We start from the raw sequence: 21,638 nt of genomic DNA, 5'->3' as shown, positions 1-21,638 counted from the left end.
TTATTAAGCATGCTTTTTATATTATTCATTTATTTATTTCAATTGTTTTGTTTGCTGTAATTTCGATAGGATAGCACACATTCATGTTCCTCTATTAATACATAGTCGATAATACATCTATATAATTTCATGTTCATATTTAATTTTATTGTGTTTTTCAAGTGTGACATTATTAGGATAAGCAGCCCCTTCTACTTTATTTTTCTTTCAGTATTTGTATAGATCAATTTAGGAGATATGGTATTGTTTATAAGTTGCTAAAATATTTATAAAAATATTCGCATATTTGCGAATTTTGTTTTCTTTCGATTTTGTTTTCTATATCATTTTTGGATTCGATATCATACATACGAGATAAAAATAAGGTAATAAGCACAGCATTTAACTGGTTGTATGTAGTGAAAATAATTAGAATTACAATTACATATTAATATGTATATTCATTATGTATTAGTTCAAGATTATGGTTCTAATTGGGGATTTCTAGTAGACTGATTGGCTGCTTGCCTGACCGGCTCTTTATACTAAAACGACAAACATACAACAATAAAAGATCTATATGCTTATATAAATATGTATGAATATTGTGTGATTGATTCTTTTCAACTTATATTTCTATTTTGCAACTTATTACAAGTGTCTTCTTATATGGTATACGAATGTTTGCTGTTTGATGAATGGGAGCGTGTGCAATGGATAAAATGGATTTAAAAAAATAATAATTATAGATTGATACTTTATTTAAAGTATGGGCAATAAATATCGTACATAGCATAAGAGATGAAAATTGAAAAAATATCAAACAAAAGAAAATAAAATGAGTTGCATGTATGCAGTAATATATATTTTACATATTAGGACATAATTTGTTCATTTTTCATTTTTATTGTTTATCTCTATCACAAAAGTAAATACAACTCTTACAGTTATGGGGTCAGAGAAGAGTTGGGAGTACCCAAGAGTTTATAGTGAAGTTAATATGAAAGACAGGATGGTTTCACAAAACTTAAACTAAGATTTAATCTCTACTTGGTATATCTGTTTACATATGTATAATCAACACTTAAGACTGTATCTAAAACATATTTGCAGTTCACTTAACTAGCGACGATCGAGTTGATGCTTGCATTATTCCATTATTCAATAAATCATATCAAATGACTTGGCATATTTACAATTGTTATTGTTGGTTTTGTTCTAAATGCTTAAATATAAATATTTTCTCAAAGATTATTATGTAACTATTTTTGTTTAGCGCCATTCATTAATTTACAACAATGGTGTACTATAACTTGGTAACTGCGAGTTTGTGTGGATATGTTCTTTCGTGAGTCACCCTAACTGACAGCTTAGAGGCCAAAAGCGGCGGCATATGCATGCAGTAATTGAAGCACATAGTCGGCGCTTTCTTGTATTGCATTGCTGCCCAGACTACGTGGTCTTTGTGGCAAGTCCAACTCCAAATTAGGCAAATTGGAATCAGTCTTCTGCTGCCCCTCATCTTCTGGCGTTGTCTGCTCCGAGTGTTGTTGCTCTAGCTGCTCCTGTTGCTCTTCTGACTGCGCCTTGCCCTTGTCGTCGGGCAAAAGCTCGTTCTATTCATGCACCGTTCGACGCGGTCGTTTTGCTGGCAAGCCAGAATCCTCACTGTCTGCCAACGAAGCGGAACCGCAACTTTTACGTCCATTCTCAATGGGAGCAGGAGAACCAGCAGCTGCTGCCATCAAGTTTGGTGAATTCGAAGATGTGGAAGCACCGCTGCCGATTTTGCCACCAAAGTTGGGCAACCATTTGGCGAGCTGCTCTTCAAAAAAGTTTTCCAAATACTTGGCATTGCTGTACGTTTTCGAATCCTCCTGTGTGAAAGCAAGTGCAGCACATATGTATAAAACTGAGGCAGCTCAAAAGAATGCATGATTCACTCACCTGATAGAAAAGATATGTGTTCTTGAATATCAGACGTACGTCGGACACAAAACCGGCAATGTCCTTGTAATGATTGGGACTGGAGGGATCCAGACGAGTGCGTATAACATCCAAAGACATGGGGCTGTAGTGGTAAAATGATTAATCAGCATGACTTTTATTTTAATAAAAAGAAAGAGCTTTTACTTACTTGCAAATAATCTCATAGTACTGTGAGTTGGCTGGCGATTCCGGTTCACGGAAGTTAAGACTTTGTTCGTACTGACAGTACAGCTCCAGGCATATGCGCTGCAATATTCTCAGCTCCAGGCTACTCAGTTCACCTGGTTGCGCCTTCTCGGTGCCCTCGGTTTTAGACATCTCCTTGAGATTGACACACAGCAGACATTGCCAGCTTTCGCTCTCGTCCGGCAAGGAGCTTATCGCGGGTATGTGACAATTCTGATGGAATACCTTTGGGCATTTGTCGCAGCACATCAATTCACCGCCATCCAGGCAAACGGCACACCAATCCTCATTGGGATCATCTTTTTGTTCATTTTTATTATTAACTGATATGATTAGTTTTGGGTTTTGCATTTGTGTGTTTTGTTTTTATAATTTGGGTTGTGTGTGTAGTTGTGTAGATGTATTGTGTTTGTTTTTAATTGTTTTTGTTTGATTTGATTTGGGTTTGTTTTTTTTTTTTGTTCAATAGATATTTTATTGGTTAGTATTTGATTCGTACGATTTTTTTGCGCGTTTAGATTGGTTTTGTATTTATTATTATTGGTTTTTCGAAAACGAGTTTGGCAGTTTTGAAAATAGAAATAAATAAAGCAAAGTTATATGAGAATTGAAATATTAAATATCATGGGTTGTTTGTACTTTCACACAATGTATTTAAATAAACAGCAATAAATAAAGTCTTTTAAAGTAAGTAATAGTTTAAGTAATATTCACCACAATCCGAGGATCAAATGTCATATAAAAAGTAGTTTTATCGAAAAGACTTAATCCTATGTCAATTTATGCTTAAGCAACTACTTAAATAATATTTTATATTTTTTTTTTTTTAAGACAGCAAATACAACGCCACCTACTCACACACACCCCACACCCATAAAATTAGCAAAGAGCCAAAGAATAAGTATTTGATATGGACTTTAAAGTTAACAAATTGTACTAACCTTCCTGAGTGTTGGATAAATCCGTTGAGCTGTGCACCTGTGGCGAGGTGGTCTTGGTGCGTCCCTCAGGCAGCACCTGTACACCATTCGAGTCCAATTTGGCAATCGTTGCAATCAGATCATTAATTGAGTCATCACGCACCTTGTCTATAGGTTCAGTAAAGTCCTTGGAGTTCTGTGCGAAATATTTGAAATTAACTAGAATGCACAGATTTCTAGGATTTTTTTTTTATGATAACTGCTTTCGAAAACATTGTAAATGACAGACTTTATTTTTCGGAAATATTTTTAGAGTAAAAAAATCGACAGGCAAAAATTAATTTAATATTTCAAATATTAATTTTTAGTATAATTTATGCAATAATAATGTATTGAACTATTAAAATTTATTTAAATATACATTTTTTTTTGATTTAAAAATGAGTTTAAATTACTTCAATAAATATTATCAAATCTCAACAAATATTTTGACATTTAAAAGTTAAGTGAGCTTACCTCATGCGTGCTGGGGCTCGGTGTCTTTGGATTTGTCGATGTGACATTGGAGAGTATAGAAACAGCTGGACCAAGTCCTAACGCAGCGGCATTCAGCTGTGCTGTGCAGTTGACGGCGGCTGGGCTAATGCCCAAGCCCGGAAGCGCTGATCCACCTATGCTTAAACTTGGTGGTGTGCTGTTCTTAAGAGTATTTGGAGATTTCAATGAGATTTTAAAATTTTCTGATGTTTGTCGACCGTTTGCGAATGGTAAGAGAGGACCCTGCTGTTGGCATACTGAAAACAATTGCAATTGTTAACAGAAATCAGAAGATGTTAGCTTGGTAATCATACTTACTGCTGGATTGCTGCGCGGATTGTGGTATATGCCACTTGGCCAGACTGTGCATGGCGCTACTCAGTTGCGGCGACGTTTGTGGTGGGCCAGCATTAAAGCCAGCCTGGCTCCCATGAAACCCCAACGCCTGTAATTATAATTTATTAATAAATTAATTAAGTATTGCAGTTCGCGCGCTCTTACATTCTGCATTGGATTGGGCATCATTGGTGGTCGTTGCAGGGCACCAGGTGAGGGTATCTGTCCGCCCCCACCCCCGCCAGCTCCGGCCATGGCAGCCGCAGCTGCTTGATGTTGAACATGGCGCTGATATTGCGTCTGGAAGCGCGCATTACTGTTCATAAAACTGTTGTTGTCTCTCGGCCCACCGCCCGGGCCACCACCCTGGCCAAAATTTTGTTGCCCCGGCATGAAATGTGGACGCATTTGTGGACCCAGCTGCTGATGTGCCGGCGAAGGATTGCCCTGCGGACCACCTGGATAGCTGGGTGGCCCATTGAAGCTCAAATGTGCGGTTGGACTCTGTGCCGCCTGATTGTTCAACAGACCACGCAGACTGATATCTAAGAGGGAGAGGCACAAGATTAATCACAATTCATTTGAGACATTTCATTATCTCACTTACCCATATTCTGCGGATGTGTGGAGGAGCTGACATGTGGTTGACCCTGACGTTGCATACCCACAGTCGGCATGCCACCGAATCGCACTGCAAACACAAAAAAATAAAGTGAACTTGGTAATGAAAGTGTTGGTAATATAAATAAGTAGTGTTTAGTGCAATGATGAACTTATTTAAAAAATATATATATATTCTTTAAAAACTATACAGATGCGTGATAAAATTCTGATATTAATATTGTTTGCATGGAGTATCCCGGAAAAGAACAATTTTAAATTTAAAACTGTTTTTTTAATTAATTGATTTGAACTCCTGTTTTTAATTACAATATCTCGAAAAATCACCTATAATTATTTATTTTATTTCACTTGTAATTTTTATAATAATAAATTAAAAAATATGGAATTATGAATATATTAAAAATTTAAATGTAATTATACTTTTATAGGTTTTTTTGAGTTGGGAATAAAGAATAAAAATTGTTAAATAAATAATTTTTATTTTAAATATAAAAATTAAGTTCATTGATTGAGTTCAACTAAGCGCAGACTTTTCTGCATGATAAATTAAAATAAAAGTCGGATTTGGTGCCTACCCTTACCTGATCCATCGCCCGGAAAGGAGCGGCTCATGGACAGATTGTTGAATTGCTGTTGGGCAGCCGCATTGTACATGGGCGGTCCGTTCTGTGGCCCAAAGCCGCCTGGTGGACCGTTGGGTGAGAGGCCCGCCGTCATGCCCGGCGGCAGACCGGGACGTAATGGTGGTGCCATATTGGGGCTGGGTTGCTGTCGCGGTGGGGGCGGCGCCGGTCCGTTTGGCGAGGGCGCTGGAGCCGGTGGATATGGCTTGCCATCGACAATAACAATGCCCAGCTGTGAGATGACTTTCTGCAGTTCGGCGACTTGATTTAGCTGCACTTGAATCCGCACAGGAATCTCTGGATTTGGTATGTCCGCTCGCTGGCATTTGAGTTTCTGCAGATGACGCACAAGAGATTTTTTGCTCGATAATATCGCAAAGTCGCTGCCCTTCTCAAGGGCATTCTGCATAAATTCGATGCAATGATCTGTGTTATCGGAGAGCAGCTGCAGTGTTTCCTTCTTCTCGACGAGCACCTTCAGCTTGCTGTCACAGACCTCGTTTAATCGCATAACCAGCTGCTTGCCACGCATGTTTACCGTGTTGGTGATCTTAACCACCATGGCGGTTATTTCCTTGATCAGATCCTTCTTTTTGTCATGTATCAGCTGCTGGCGATCATCGATCACCTTTGTCGCAGACGAGAGTAGGAAGCGTTTGTAGTTAATCTCAGACACGAGTGTCGATAGCGCTTGTCGCGATTCCGTTGCAATCTCATGGGCAAACTTATACTTATGATCCCGATGATCACTCAGCTGACAATCGCGGCAGGTCAACTTGTCGCAAGTCTCGCAGAACAGCGACAACTTCTCCTGTGTATGCAGCTGACACATATGAAGCTTATCGACACCACCAGTGCCCACCAGCTGCTCATTGTTGGCCTCATCCTTTGGCTTGATCGTATGATCCTTGGTTATTTTGAGTCTCTGATGCGCCTGCACACAATTATCGCATATATATTCCGAGCAATCCACACACCATGATGTGGCCACAGCTCCATCCGAGCAGCTGCTGCATTGTATATTGGCCGTAACCGAACTCTTTAGTCCATCGGTGGAACCATTGCCATCGCCACTGTCTCCAATAGCACACTGCTCGATCAGGAACTGATTCTCAATAATGTATTCATTCTGTGAAGCATTATCGCACACTGGACAGTGTATTAACGGCGGCAACGAACGATCCAATTCTGAAAACTTTGTGTTCACACATTGACCACATGCCACGTGCAGGCATTCCAGCAATTTAGGACGATCATTTATGCCCAACACTTGGGCACAATAGACGCACTTAAAGAGCGTAAACTTAGCGGATGCCGACGAATTTGATTCCGACTGCAAGACAAGAAAATTAAATATTTTGTTACTAAGGGAAAAGATTATATATAAAGGATATAAAAATGGACTAGGTCTGACCAACTTTAAACATTCATAACTTAGTCAAATACCGGTACCGAAAGGATTAAACCAAAGTAGAATCTATTTTGTTTCGGTTTGACTCCCTGTCTGGAATATACAGGAACTAAAAATCACCGATGTCTAGTTGTACTTTTTAAGCACATGTTCTAATAACATAATCAATTGGTTCGCATTTAGTTATCTTGAGTGGAACCCCTCAAGAGTCAATATATTTTGGATAGGACAATCAGCATAATATATCTGACGAGTGTCTCTTTCACTAAACAAGTATTACAATGCATTGCTCATTCAAGTGACTTTTACAATCATAAGGTTGACACTTTTCCTGACCAATAAATATGATTGATGGCTTATTACTACCTGTCCCTAATCTAATCTCATCTTATCTTATCTCCCCTCTTTTTTTTTAGTAATTATGATAAGCCATAGCCTGGCTGTTGTCAATGCAGGGAAATTCTCGCTTTCTCAACTTTCATTAAATCCAAAAATATAGCAGGTGATTGGTTTATCAAAGTAAAGTAGTTGAATTCTGAATAAATCTGTCGAATAGATTATTTTGAAGCTAGACTAATATAAAGATAATAGTGCATACATTTAAAAATTTCATTAAATTTATCAAATTAATTTTTTTTATTTCAGATTAAAGACTTTTTTGAAATTTGATTTGTATTAAATTTAGTAAAAATTAAGAAGTCTTGTCGTTTAATATCATTTCTTTTTTTTTCTTTTAATTTATTATAAGTACTGTAAGATTAAAAAAATTAAATTTGAAAAATTGTTTTCTTGTAATAAATAGTTAATGAACATATACTAATTTCCCTGGGGTATTATCCTCAACCAAAGGTTATTAATGAACAGTGGAAACATCGATTCCAGTTTCAGTCTCTCCTTTATAATTAATCGCACTAACTTTTAAACGAGACAAGAGAGCATAAATTTTTCAATGCACAAAGATAAAAGAAGAGCTCAGAGCTCAGCAAACGAAAGTATAGCGCTCCATAATGGAATTGGGGGATAGTATAGAATTGAATGAAACGAGGAGCGAGATAAAGAGGGAGGGGAAATAAAACGGCTGCTGTTGCTGTTGGAAGCCATCGTCTCTGACTGTCGCCGGGCAAGATTGATTAGTTTTATCTTGAGTTGGAGCACATAAATCCAATTGATTGATTATGCTTTTGCTCGATAAAGATTACTGCATTGGTATGCGAGCATTTTACATGCAACCAGTCAATCTCTATATATATATAAGTGTGTGTGTGTGACAACGGAAACGCCATGGACATTGATGAATGCCCCATAGTCCGAATTGTACTGTTGTGCAAATTTCTGAGTCGCCATTGCACTCCAAAATGGGGATCCAGTTCCGTCTCCTATGCAACGAGACGATCCAACGATCCATCTTAAGCTTTGTTGCTGACGTCAGTCAAAGAGAAACTGAGATAGAGAAATAGAGAAAGTCTGCTTCGATTTTCATCAAAATAAATCTCTCTCAACTTTCGAAATACGCCTCGGCACTCATAAATCATCAGGCAACAGCCATTTTATACTTATAGTATTCCATATATTATATATAAAATATATATATAGAGAGACATATATGGGAAGTTTGCTACATGCCCACGCGCAGCGTGCTGCAGACAACATACGAGGGTGGGCTAATAAGTCATTCGCCATAATAGGAAAATTCAACTTTTTTGAATGGATTTTTTTTTTTTTTTAATAACTTTATCTGGCGGTTTGCGACTTCTTTTTGCTTTCCAATAAATAGGATTAACTTTTATTTTAGTGAAATCTCTTTTATTCGTACGAACAATTCTAAGATTTAAGTCTTAATGTATGCTTTTCGCAATACCTAATATTATTATTATTCATCCTAGGCGCTACAAGGATTCCCTTGTGAATTATATAAATTCGAAAGGAAAAACTGTACTTAAATTAAAAATTTCGTAATTGATTTAAGAAAATTCTAGAATACTGTACACTTCACACCGTTTGGGATTGATTTTATTCTAAATTAACATATTGTTTAATCCAATAACGATCTATTTATACAATTTTGCATTAGGAACTAAGCTCTTATGTTCTGGTGCGTGTCCTGTTGAAAACGAAAAATATTTAAGGTGGTTCACTATAGGGTTTTTAACAAAATTAAATAGTGTTACCGCAATTTATAAAACTTTATATCAGATAATGAATTACATTGTCCAATTAATAATAACGTTTTTAGAAAAGTTGCTTTTTTTTACTTAGGTTAACGATTTATCAGTTCAACCTCGTAGACTCGGATACAAAGTCAGGGCATTAGGGGGCGACGTTCCACTTGAAAGCCATTCATCATAATGTATGTTCCATGGCCATGTTGCTGCTCACATTCTCCTCGCTCGCGGCGCTTGCTCGCCCAATTGTGGGCCTCGAAAACTGGTCGGCTTGTCTCGTCTTGGCTCTTACAATTGCTCGGCTCGGTTCGTTTTGCTCGACGCAACCCACTTAAAGTTGCTCAAGTCCATTGCGACTGACATACCATTAAAAAAAGTTGCGAAAATATATATATATATATATATATATAAATATATGTATAACCAGCTGCTACCCCCATGCTTTAAATCTCATTGAAAATGACTTGCCATAAACTGGATACGGGTAGCAAACTGGTTTTTTATTTGCCTTGCGTCCCGCAGCCCGTTAGCAGCTCAATTTGGCCAACATCTTACAAACATTACATATATTCTTTTATGCAAGTAATTTAAATTAATTGGGTTTTCAATCAAGCTCTAAGGTACCCGAAAGTTTAATCGATTTTTCCATCACTTCCGGGATCAAAATTCACGTAACCAAAAATAGGGGTTGAAATCTAACCGGATATTGTGAAAGACAAAGGTGCCACAGTTTTGGCATCTTCTGTATAAGTTTTTTGGTAACAGGTATTTAAGGGCTCAGATTGTTTTGTTACTTGACTGTACAAATATTAAATCCCGATTAAAATATTTATACAAAACAGGTATACAGGCCCACAATGTCTGTGAAGTACCTAAAATTCCTGCAGTTTAGTCAACTACTGATAATTCCATGCTGATTAAAGTTTATCAGCGTATTTTGCATGCGTCAACAAAGGAGAAACCCAATCCGTACTGTAATCATTGACTTTATTGAAATAATGATCCCTAACCCCATACAGATTAGAACTAAATGTAACAGCTCACAAAAAATCCCAAAAATTTGATTATAGCTTTAAAGAAATTACAAAAAAATTAGAGGTATTTCACTGTTTCAAAATTTGATTGGAAATTGTAGTTATGCAACAAAGAATACTATAGTGAAGTCTCCACTTTTGAGATATCCTTTACTTAATTTAGAAATATGTTAGTTTTATCTATAATTTAAGCCATTTTATTTAATTTAATTCCACACTTTGCGGAGCTGTCTCTTCAAAACTTAAAGCTGACATAACTACTGATCTATTTTTTCGATCATGATGAGAAACAATATTGTTTACCATCACTGCGTTGTTCGGGAAAAACCGAAGCGGAGGGAAAACCAATTCCTGGATATATTATATATATATAACTATATTATATATTTATATATATTTTAGCATTGACAATTAAGGGTCACGGAAGGAGACAAAAAGAAACTCTGCTCCTTGCTTTTAAAATAGCCATTAGAAACCGTTTTTGGTTGGCAGGGGATCCTGACAACGGATGTTTAAATAATTCGAATTCAATTTCAATTAGAAAATGTCGAAAGGATGCCACAACAACAACAAGATGAGATTGAACAACAATGGCCCTGAAGGCACGAAGCACTAGAAATGTGCTGACATGATGGAATGGCTGCATGACGTCTGGCGTTGAATAAGTGCATTTATGATTGATGTAATTTTGATGAAAGTAATCACATTTTCATCCGGCATTGCGAAGCCTTTTAAAGCCGTTTCACATTTCACTGCGAATTTATGAGAAATAAGTTTTTCCTTTTCAAAAATTAAATTGAAAAAAAAAACTTTCTTTCTTGTTAGCAAACTTTGTTGTGAAAATGACAGAAGTTCTACAACTATATTTCATTCCCCATGCCACAGCACAATCCCTATCCCCCTTTAGGATGACAACAAAAAGCAAAAATCTGTAAAAAGTCGCACTGCCAACAACTTTCAGACACATCTCACATGCCAAATACATTTTTTTTTATTATTATTTTTTTTTTTTGCCCTGACATCCATAATTCCATTAATTTGCGTGCTCACATCAAATTGGATTTTCAGTTAAGCCTTCGCTTTTCCTGTTCAGAGATAACATAAAAGAGACAAGAGAGTAGGACTTAATTTTTGACAGGCCATCAAAAGAAAGGCACATACCTATTAAAGAAAACGTAATCAGTATTTCATAGCTTTAGAATTCTCAAAATTTAAAACATTGTTTTGAGGGCTTTTGGGTTAAAATTCTGATGTATTTTTGTTATGTCAAGATTAAAGTATTTGTTTCATTTACATTGTATGATTCCAATTTCGGATCACTTAACCACCATGTTAAAGAGTCGCATTTCCTGTTTGATTTTTTTTTATCATATGGCACTTATTTTGCAACTTTGTAATCTCTTTAATAATTGGTCTATTAAATGGGCAACCAAGTTGTACAAACCAATTAGAGGAACGTGTAGCAGAGTGAATGTGCCTATATAATGATTATAGGATTATTATAGTTCTATCACAAATTCACGTAATTACTTTAATTTGAAAAGTGTGCAATGTGCTCGATTCGTAGTAATTTGAATAGACATGTCCTTTAGTTTATTGACTCTTGCATCAATTATTGTGAAAATGACTGGAAATAATGTAATGTATGTGTATTTGTTTGTTTTAATCATAAATATGCAGTTGAAGCGAGTGGCCTTAAATTAAATATAAGGCCAAAATTACAAAGAAAATTGATCTCAAAGTGAAAAGCAATTGGTATTTCACAGTGAAAGCAGCAGCATGATAAATATCAGACTACATTTTCATTGTTGTTGCTGTTGTGTTGCATTTATATGACTTTTTCGAGGACAGTCCGACAGTTGGACGAACAATTTTTCAGCTTGGGTGGCGCATAAATCAGTGCAATTTGAGAGAGGACATGCATCATCTGTGTGCGTCATGAATCCTGATGGACAGCGGGTGGTACACAGCGGCCATTTTGTTGAAATCCCAAACGCAGCACGTTGTCTTCTTGTTTTTGTTGTTGTTTTTGTTGTTGTGCTGCATGTCCTGCTGGTCGAGCCTGTTGTATTTTGATTTTAACCGGCCATTATGTGAAAATTCTACACCTCCTTCGTAATTTCTATCTTTGGGTTTCAGTTTCCATGCCAAACACACACAACAATATTTGTAAATTCCATTGTTTTACCAACATTTTAAAGCAAGTGCCAAAGTCCATTCAAAGGCAGGCAATCTGAAAAGCTTCAATACACATAAAAGCCAATGTCCTTTGAACTTTGCAAATGCATTACACAATACAAGTACACTTTGAATTAACAACAACAATCACAAGAGACTGTTAATTAATTGCATTTCCAGTTTCTGCCTGGGACACGTTACAACTTTAGGTCTGGTATATTGATTGCTTGGTCTGACAGCCCAGACAAGTCATACAATTTGCATCCTAAGCCATTCAAAAATATCCTTGCTATCAAACATCAGCTTATTTATGACCCCTTCACATGTCTCGCTCATTTTCGCTTTTGTCAAAATAAATTAATTAAGTTATCTTTGATATGCACTTCAATGGAAATTAATTTGCTACAGTTTCCATGCGCAACTCGAACTCATTTGCTATGCATCATTCATGGTGCTTGGAAAGAATCAAATTACAGACCAGTGAAGCATTTCAAACAGAGATTCAAATTTGAGATAATATAAGATAACTTTTAGCCTTCTGGTAATAACACAGTTCAACCGAACAACGTGATTAGTAATAGTTATGATTAATTACTAAATACACCTAAATATAAGTAATGGGAAATTTTTTTTCATCTTTTATGACTAATTGCTGATAACATTCCCAGTAAAAACCCAATGCTAGGGAAACAGTATCTTCGAGAATCTTCTCATTTGGTTATATGTTTAATGACAAAGCAATCGACAAAAAATAGGTTGCATTTTAAATAAACAATTCAATTAAAACCAATTAAAAAATGAACAAATATTAAACGTTTGCGATTTTAAAGGAATTTTTAAAATTATTATATCATAATTTTAATTTAAAAATCTCAATTTTAAATTCTTTATACAAATCTGTAATTTTGGACTCAGGTGTCAAAAATCGCTACATCAAAGGCAAAAAATTCTTACAAAATTGTGTGCCGTGGATAATGAATAAAAGAAAACTCGGCTCTTGAAATATTTATGAGGCTAAGCAATAAAGTAAAATTGCAAAGATAAAACATTCGAAATGCCACACATAAATTGCACCAAAAGAAAGAGAGAGCAAGCGAGCGACAAAGAGCAAAAAGGACAACCAGTTCCAAATGTGTAGAGTGAGAGCGAATAAAAGATATTGCAGATGAGCAGATGGCACAATAAAATATTTTATACTCCCCATAATAAAAGCGAAAAACTTGATTGTGACTGAAACTTGCGAATGAACTAAACAACAACAACAACAAAAAATAAAAATAAATTGTACGCCAGACCGTTAAAGGTGATGCGATTTATGTGATAGCGTTGACCAGGACCGCAACTTGGCCGCGAACCATCAGTTGCCAGCTGAAACAATTTTTTAATGGCCCGAAGAGGTGCAGTGGCTTCAACTGAAACTCATAAAATACATTAAGACAAAATTAAATATCTTCGCGGCCAAAAAATATTTTATAGAAAACATTAAAGTCCGATTTCCATTAGTTTAAATTTGCTTTCGATTTGAGAAAACAAAACTTAATTATAAATATACAAATATAAAAATAATTTTTAATAATTCTTATAAGTTTATTCAGAAAGTGTATTACGATTATCCTAAATGGGTATTGTATATTATAACATTTGTGCAGTCTACGTTGTTTTAAATAAATCAGAATGATTTTTCAGGGAAAGCAATAATAAAATAAATTCTTTCAAAAAAATGGATCATTAGGCCATCTTATACCCGCATATACCCCCATTATATACCCGCATCGTCGCTTACGCAACTTGAGATGTAATTTTAATTTTTCTTTATTTAACATTAACTAAGAGCAGTTGACCAAAATTAACTTAAAATTAAATATAAGATTAAATTATGTAATTTATATATAGGCAACGGTACAACAAAATAATTTTGAAACATTTTAAAATGTTGAGGTGTCGTTTTATATTAATTTTGACATCGAAGTAAATATCTATTCCAGAGGAATATCATTTTTTGAAAGAATTTAACAAAATTTAAATGCAGAATAAATTAAGATGCCAAACCATGATTAAAATGACAGTCCGTTTGAAAATCGGGTCAGTTTTGTTCAAGTTATGTCAGTTTGAAGTTGCTCAATTTTGAACTATCGAATTTTCAAAGGGACCCTTACCATCGAAATCGACTCTTGGTCCAAATAATTAAATTTTCTAAATAAACAAAATTTGAATGCAGATTACATGAAGAGGCCAAACCATGATCAAAATGACATTCCGCTTGAAAATCGGTAAAGCTTTGCCAAAGTTATGACAGTTCGAAGTTTCTCAAGCCTTTGAGCTAACAGCTTTACAAGTCAAAATATTTCTTCATTTTGACATGATTTTTTACAAGAAAATTAAAGGTCTCTAAATCAAGTTTAAAGTGTTGTTTTATACTAATTACGATATAGGGAGTTGATTAAAAGTGAAAACTTGAAAATTAAAATTTTGAATTTTCGAAAATCACAAGGGGGGACCCTTACCATCAAAATCGAGTCTTGGTGGAAAATATTTAAATTTTTTAAATGAACAATATTTGAAGGCAGAATAAAATTAGAGGCCAAATCATGATGAAAATGACATTCCGCTTGAAAACCGGTTCAGTTTTGATCAAGTTATGACGGTTTGAAGTTGGTCAACTCTTTGAGCTAGCCGCTTTACTACAGCCATACCAGTATGAGCGTTTTGGTTTTCGGTTCTTGTAAGAGAAATAATTTCGGTTACGGTTTTAGTTTCGGTACTAAAAAAGAAACGGTTAGGAAGTATCTTTTGTCAGAAATTAAAGTCACTGTTGTCGAGTTGTTCTTTAGTTCATTTAAAATCGTATCCTTTTTAAGTCCTTAAGCATTTGTTACATGAATTCATGAATTACTTGCATATTCATAAACTTTGCTCCTTGTTTGAGCCTTATTGCAGATTGTACAGATACTGCAATATCTAATGAATTTCAGACTTCTGGCTCTTAACGCTTTCACTGTGAGTTGTTTAAAAACATCTAAATTTATTTCTTGAATCAATAGTGATGAAACGACTGTCGAAAAGCTCGAATTGCACAGTAATGATATTTTCTACATTATAGATTTCATCAGTTTATAAACCAAGCTTGTGGTCTTATTACATAATCTTGTGAAATATGGAAAAATCTGTAATATAAAATCGAATCAAAAAGTGAATAACGGCTGGTACTTTAAATAGGACACTGTAACTCTTTTATTCGTATATCTACGATATGCAATGTAGTGTGGTGTTTGGGCCATTTGCTTAAATCGCCGACATATCCGGCAGCGAAGCTGCAATTTCCTCTGCGGTGCAGGAATAGTTAAAGGGGTGAGGAGCGAGGGGGATGATGACACACTAATGGGCAAACCCTAATGACTTGACATAACATTTCATAACGCAATTTAAGCTACCCAGAAAAAAAAGAATTGCTACAAAAATGATGCCATAAAAATGTACGAGTTTGTATTTGATTGCGGATTATCATTGAAGGAATTCTAACGAACGAGTTAAGCTCAATTGGAATACTCTGTCCCGTTTCGTTCCGTTCCGTCCCGACCCTTCCCTTACCTCCTCTACCCTTCGCTATCAGCAAAGTGTAACAATGTATAGAACTGTATCTTTCGGTTGTTTTTGGACAAGTGCTGCTTTTCGCTTCGTTTGCATCAATTCCCATCGTCGCAGTCGTAAAGATTTAATTGTATGGAAATCGTTAATGGCACGCAAAAGAACCAAGAATAAGTTTTTATGGGATACAAAAAATCGATGGCTGCCATTAAGGTAAGCAAGAAACTCACACTCCGAAAACCTAAAGAAAATTCTTGCATACATATTTTTCATTTCTACAATAAATTACTTCAATTTGATAGCTCTCCTTTTGTTTAACATTTGACAATTGAATGTGCAAGGAACACGATAAGTTTCAGCCGTCAGCGATGACCTCAAAATGTGATTCATAACGACAATGACAACGAATCAAGCAGTCAAGTAGTCATATAGTCAAGCCGTCAGTCAGCCAACTAGTGACTTATTCCATGCCAATCCATTCAAGTTGATTGCTCTGAGTGGTTTTGTTGCGGTTTATTAACATACATACTTATCGACCAAATTGAACAATCACTATATCCCATTAAAGAAAATAGACTTCATTTTTGCATAGCAGCAACAATAACTAGGAATGTCTAATGGTTAGCGATCGTCAATGCCAAATTATAAAAATCAAGGAAATTTTATTAGCGATGTGTCTTTGAAAATTAAACAGATTTAAAGATTATCTTATTGTCAATAAGCCACATATCTTCTTAAGTACCAATATAATGCATAGCCATTTATTTAATTTTCATTTATGTCTGAATTATTGGTAAAGAAAAGGAAAGCAAAATCTTTTATTTTTTAAATTATCCTAATCTCAATAGATCGTGACATATTCAAACAATGAATATGAAACAGAAAGATTTAATTTAAATGTTAATTAAACATTTTTTATGTCTATAATTATTATAAGAACTAAATAATCTTGGGAATTTCATTTCTGTTTTCTCTAATAAAAGTTTTTTATTATCTGTAGACTCATAATATATTCAAGCTATTTTTATTATAAATAGAAAGATTTTACCTAATCATTAATTCAATATTTTCTTACTGTCTAAATTATTATAATAACTACGAAAGCTTCTGTTGATTTTTTTTCAGACACTTTCCGAATTTGGTTTTCACTTAAAACTTGTAAAAATGGAATTAATAATTGCTTGAAATTAAATGTTATGCTTAAAGTTTGAGCAATTGTTTTTATATGTTTAAAATTGCAATTGGAATTTGGAGCAGATCTGGTAGGAAAGTTATTGGAAAAGTAAAGTCGTCAGCTAGCACGAAATATTCAAAAACCACAAGCTAATGAAGCAGCCGGATACGGTTTGAGTTCGGGGCCTATGACTGGGTATATATCATGTGGTTTTTTGGGTCTGCTTCAGAAAATGACGACGATGAATTGGACATTGTGGGTTTGACGGTTCAAAGAGCTGGTCGCTGGTCTCCCTGGAGCTTACCAAAAACCGCCGTTGCCGTTGGTGCTGGTGCTGCTGCTTCTGCGGTTTGCGGTTCTTTCTGTGCCTGATGCAACTGTTCGTGCTCCTGGGCTATGACATAAACGGCAAATCTCCACACACACACACACACACGCACACATACAGGGAATCACACGCTCAAATACATTTTCCAAAATGGCGTCTCTAGTTGCTCTGATGTAGATACAAAACAGTTAAGCCGCAGGGGCCCAAAACGTGATGCAGATGCAGCTAAATTTTAACTCGGCTTATGGGTGGGAGGAGTATATTAAGATTGGGGGAGTGGCACAGCTGTCGAATGCAACGAAACGACGTGAGCTTGGTAAATCTGCTTATGTCTACGGTGTTTCTGCTGTCTCATTCAGGATTTATACACACAGCTTATACAACTTTTGCCCAGATACATACACAAATACTCTGCATTATCCCAAGTCAGCATGACAGTCGCTTCAATTTAAAGTTACGTCAACTTGTGGCAAGGCGGCAGCCCACATATATTTTTTTTTTTCATCTTTTCTCATTTTATTGTGCGTTATAAGCCGCTTTATGTGATCGGATTATGTCCTGTGCGGTACCTAATCCCCAAGTCAGGCAAACGGCTATATGTGTAGCCTATCATCGGGACTGGGACTAGGACGGGAACTGGAGGCCACCCTCTTTATAGTTCAACTGATCCGTGCGCGTAGTCAACTTTAATTACACACGCTCTGTGGTTGGATTAAGTCTCCAGCCACGCCCAAATCGTTGCCCATAAAAGCAATTAAAATGTGTATCTGTTAGATACATACAAAATAAGTAAGAACGCTCGACTGTCAGATGCCCAGTATTCGTGTTTGCTTAGCTGTTCTGCCCAATTACCATGATTGAAATACAAAATAAAAAATTTACAATACAAAAAAAGTTTTAATCACAATCCTTTCTGTGTTCAAACGGAACGAGCATATATATGCCTGAAAAAATAAATTTTGATCCTAGTTGGAAGATTAAAACAAAATAAGTGTAACTCAACTATTTTCACTTTTTATTTACTGATCAAGATTTTACTTGATTGTTTTGTTATTTAAAAAAATATAAGCAGATGCGACATTAAACGAAACGACAACTTTGATTTAGGCTAAGAACTCTATCAAAGCGATCTATCACAATTTTTTTTTTGATAGGTGCTAAATGAAATATGATTGATGTGTTCTGATGAACGAGGAAATTGTTACAAACATAATAGACTGCGTACCCTTTTGAGTACTGGGCTCAACACAGATACACACACACAGACAGATGCAATGCTAAGCGACAGGTGCACGGGGCAGGTAGCGGGACTCAGGAAAGTGAAAAGCTGCTTTCCAAGATCTGTTCGTAAGATTACCTAGCAATAAAGTTAATTAGAAACTTTGTTTTTTTTTTACTTTTTTTGGTAGCATTCGTTTACTTAGCTCTTCTTTCCCTGCACCCCACTCCCCCCTTGGCCTATTCATTTATACGTCCCTCACTTCGGTCATCGGCACTTTGCTTTGCTTGCATATTCTAGTGAAATTAGAGTTAATTGCACATCATTAAAAGCAAATTCTTGGAATTAATTTTATGTTTCGTCGAAAAAAGCAAAAGCAACAACGAGAACAACAACAACGAGAACAACAACAACGAAAAGGCAATAAACAAAATGGCCGTCCACCACCGTAATTCAGCTTGGCCCATTCATTATGGTGTCAGATTCAATGAATAATTACAACCTGCACCAAACACACACAAAAAAGCCGAAAGTGACATTAATGATTTAGCATAAAGATAACACATGGAAATGCAACCAGCTGTGATATTAAAATTAACGATTAGATAATCATTTAATTACAATTTGATCAGACAACAAAACATATGCTGCCATATCGTCCATACGTCATTAATATCCTCTTTCCATTGTGCTTAAGGTTTTCTACCTATTTTCGTATTTCAATTTACAGACGTGTCTAGATATAGTGAGCTGATAATCGTCCATTATTTGTTTACTAATAACGAAAATAGTTGATTAAGCTAAGTTAGCCACTATGTGCCCATCTTTGATTTAGATTACTCTATAAATCCAAGTTTGTTTATTACATCGAAAGTTCACTGTATTCAGACACGACTGTATTTTTGATTCTTTTTTTTCGTCTTTTTTCGTCTTTGCACCATTAACTGGGGAGCTGTCAATTAACGTTTGTCAAATCAGCTGAAATCATGCAAAATGAATGTATTAAATGGAGAAAAGCACCAGTTTACAACAAATGTACATTATATTGAGAATGTACAGCAAGGAATAAAAAGCAAAAGAAAAAAGTTGCATATTATTATAGTAGAAAGCGCAAATTCTGAGCACATTCAGTCTTTCTCGAGTCGTCTATCTGATTAAAATAGTGACGTTTTCAGATCATAAATTAATATATTTTTAATTATTAATAGGACTCGAAAAAGACTCTTTCTGGTGATTTTGGTTAAAGCGATCTTTCAAATGTGTGCTGGGTTATTTATTGCAATACGCCATTTTTAATTTGGCAGCCATTTTGATAGTATCAAATTGAGCTTTTAAACCTTTTGAATTAATTTGGAGCACTCATCAACAAAAATGAGCATTAAATGATGCAGCAAAAAAAATGGAATTTAAACGAAGGTTAATAAATGCTGAAAAGTCTGGGAGAAATGAAGAGCAGAAGATCGAGAGCATGCACGGGCATACAGAGTAATTCATTGGAAGAGTCCGGCGGGAGCACTTGCTTGACAGACAGACAGCTGGACTGAATGAGTGCATGATTGATATTGTTAGTGTAAGTGTGCAGGTGTGCGTGAGTTACGATGATTCCATCTCCTACTCCAACGGCACTCAAAGCAGAACACGCTCGGTACTTTTATTTCTGAATATCTGAATATTTAGAAGAGCTCACGTTTGTGGCGCTCAAGCGCGACGAGACGGCTGCAAACACTACACAAAGCACACACACACACACACACATATGTAAAAGAGACTCGTCATTCGCAGTCGCTGCATGCAGCTGATCTTGATGGAGAGCACTCAGCGTCAAAAGAGCGTTTAACCATCAAGAGAGTGTGTAAGTGCGAGAGAGTAAATGAGCGTGTGTGTGTTATTGTTGTTGTTGTCGTTTTTGCTTTGTAGTTACATATTTGCTTTTGCCTTTCACGCCAAACGGCAAAACCAGAAACCGAACAACAAACAGCACGAGACTTCAACACGAAAGTGAAACACAATTTTAGCAAGCGTCTGCTTTGTGTCTGTGTGTGTGTGTATGAGCTTTTGCGTGTGTGTGTGTGTGACTGTATGCATGTGTGAGTATGTGTGTATGTGGGTGCTTTTGCATTTGTTTGTTATTACTGCTGTTTGTTGTTGCTATAGGCATGGGAAAAGATAACATACAAAATTGCACGAGACAGTGGTCGTTTTTTTGGTTCGGTTTTATTATGATAAGCCTGCATATGCAGCTGATAAGCTGTCCAACCCATCATTTAGTTGAGCTCTTTCTTATCGCTGTAAAATGCAGCGTGCACACATGAGAGCACGTGTAGTAAGTTATTAACCTCAACAAAAATACATAATAGATTCGTTGAAAGTGAGATTTATATTAGTGATAACAGTGATTAGTTCTCTAACTTACCCGCTTTTCTGCACTGTCACACGGATTGCCAACAGACGATGACGATGAGGAGGATGTGGATGTTGTAGCTGCCGTGCTGGGTAAATGATTTTGTGGCAAGACATCCGCTGCAACCGAATCCAATTGCTCCTGTTTAATGCCACTGATCAGTGGCAGAAAATCATTCTTTAGATTCTCCAGATCCATATCCATTTTGAAATTTGTTACAATGTATTGACTTGGTTAATGGGGATATTTGGATACGTTGTCGAGTGCGTCAGTTAATTTTAGCGCGTGAATTGTAATTTCTTTGTTGTCTTCACCAGCAGCTGCTGCCCTTGGTAAACATCATTTGTTTTTTCAGGATTTCTATTCCATTTCATTATTTATTCACGAGATGGAGAAGAAGCAATACAAAAACAACGCCAACTGGCCTGCACACAAACACACACACACACACTAACGCACACTCACGGAGACACACACGCACACACTTGCAATCAAGTTACTTTGTGTACAAAATAGTTTCGCTTTCGTATGAAAATTTAAGTTTAAATGCTTTTACACAGCGTTTATTTTGGTTAATATTGGCATATTTATGTGACTATTATTTGTTTGCATTGGCATTTTGCTTTTCACCTTCAACTTCGAACGCTGCAATTTTTTTTTCCTTTTTTTCTCTCTACTCTTTTTGCACAAATTCTCACGCAGACGAAAACTTTCATTTAAAATTGTTTCGGATTACGCTCTGTTTTCAGGTTATTATCATATTGCACTGCACTGCTTTAGTTTATTTACGTTTGGCGTTCGGCTAACACAATTGTTTATTTGTTATTCAAATGAATATTTGTATTTTATTGGCAATTAATGTTAGGAAAACACACGGTCACGGCGTTTACTCTCCTTGGACGCTTCTTCTGTACAAAAATTTTCTACTCGCGTAGCCATTTTGGATTCAAAA

The 21,638-nt window shown here is 35.9% G+C and overlaps 1 protein-coding gene across 6 annotated transcripts; it reads right to left on the bottom strand.

Moving 5' to 3' along the window:
* Nucleotides 1-143: 143 nt before the first annotated feature.
* On the bottom strand, nt 144-21,622 carry LOC117790347 (transcription intermediary factor 1-alpha). 6 transcript variants are annotated; one of them, XM_034629769.1, is made up of 10 exons: nt 20,699-21,622; nt 5,147-6,527; nt 4,555-4,638; nt 4,113-4,492; nt 3,930-4,056; nt 3,591-3,868; nt 3,096-3,270; nt 2,117-2,477; nt 1,927-2,050; nt 144-1,856 (listed from the first exon to the last, which is right to left on the bottom strand). In XM_034629769.1, exons 1-10 carry the CDS (start codon nt 20,888-20,890, stop codon nt 1,596-1,598), a joined length of 3,363 nt encoding a protein of 1,120 aa, XP_034485660.1. In that variant the 5' UTR covers nt 20,891-21,622; the 3' UTR covers nt 144-1,595. The 6 variants fall into 6 exon arrangements, with proteins under 6 accessions (XP_034485660.1, XP_034485661.1, XP_034485663.1 ...); XM_034629770.1 differs by having other exon boundaries at nt 144-1,853; XM_034629772.1 differs by having other exon boundaries at nt 2,117-2,453.
* Nucleotides 21,623-21,638: the final 16 nt, after the last annotated feature.

This window comes from Drosophila innubila, assembly GCF_004354385.1.
Source record: "Drosophila innubila isolate TH190305 chromosome 3R unlocalized genomic scaffold, UK_Dinn_1.0 2_E_3R, whole genome shotgun sequence".
Taxonomy (NCBI): domain Eukaryota; kingdom Metazoa; phylum Arthropoda; class Insecta; order Diptera; family Drosophilidae; genus Drosophila; species Drosophila innubila.
Note: the sequence above shows the minus strand (reverse complement) of the source record. Positions and strands in the feature narration are given on the sequence as shown.